This window comes from Trichechus manatus, unplaced genomic scaffold, assembly GCF_000243295.1.
Source record: "Trichechus manatus latirostris isolate Lorelei unplaced genomic scaffold, TriManLat1.0 scaffold00013, whole genome shotgun sequence".
Classification (NCBI taxonomy): domain Eukaryota; kingdom Metazoa; phylum Chordata; class Mammalia; order Sirenia; family Trichechidae; genus Trichechus; species Trichechus manatus.
The window spans coordinates 15,644,461-15,645,277 of NW_004443949.1; the positions used below are offsets into that span (position 1 = coordinate 15,644,461).

Here is an 817-nt window from a genome sequence, read left to right on the forward strand (position 1 = left end):
GGTTTCAGGATTGTTGATTCTCTGTTTGGCTTAGTTTTTCGGATCTTTGTTGTGGAGGGACGGCGTGGTGCTTCTGCCTAGACCGCCATCTTGCCGGACTATGTGGTAACTCCATATTTCCTAAATTTCTTTATAAATTTGTTTAAGGTCACATTGGTTGGATTGCGTGTAATAAGAAATCTCATGTTCTTGTATGTGACGTCCACAGGAACTGAGCAGTTCATTCGAGCCATGCTAATTTAGTTAAAAAAACACTCAATAGGGTTATGAAAGAATTTTAAGAAGTGAATACAGAAATGATGTGAAGAAACTGAAGCCTACTTCAAAATACTCCACTTGAAATTCTCATTGCTTTGAGTATGATGTTGGGAGTAACGGAAAATGAAATGAACCTCCTAATAAGAAGCAGCAATTCTTCAATCCAGTAATACTGAGTCAACAGAAAGGAAGTGCACTGAGGTTTACCCTATCCAGGTCAGAACTCTTAAAAATTGCTCTGCAGATTTCAATTCAACACTTCTGTGACCAGGTTAACTGCTCTTATGAGGGCTTCTTGGTGAAGTAGTAACGAATTTCTACAGTTCACTTGTCTGCATAGAGGTCGTGCTGTGCCTGGCAGTAATCTCCACTGCCCTTCATAAACTCCATAACATAAATGTGTGACCAAGAACACCACAGAAAGGAATATGTTTACTCATTGACGACTGTGGCCGAATCATACAGCCGGTCCAGAGGCGGCGGCGACACAGGGGGCAGCAGTGGTAGTGGCTGCAGGGCAGGCGACGGCGGGGGCAACAGGCTCTACCATGCAGTGAGC

The 817-nt window shown here is 43.5% G+C and overlaps 1 protein-coding gene across 3 annotated transcripts in view; it reads right to left on the reverse strand.

The window, feature by feature from the left end:
- LOC101353117 (protein tyrosine phosphatase type IVA 1-like) overlaps nucleotides 1-233 on the reverse strand; it is an 8,846-nt gene extending 8,613 nt beyond the window's left edge. For 2 of the 3 annotated variants that reach the window (XM_004371402.3, XM_004371401.1), the window contains exon 1: nucleotides 103-233. In XM_004371402.3, the coding sequence (XP_004371459.3) occupies nucleotides 103-233 (131 nt within the window). The remainder of the gene's footprint in view (nucleotides 1-102) is intronic. The other variant, XM_004371403.1, reaches the window with a different exon arrangement.
- Nucleotides 234-817: the final 584 nt, after the last annotated feature.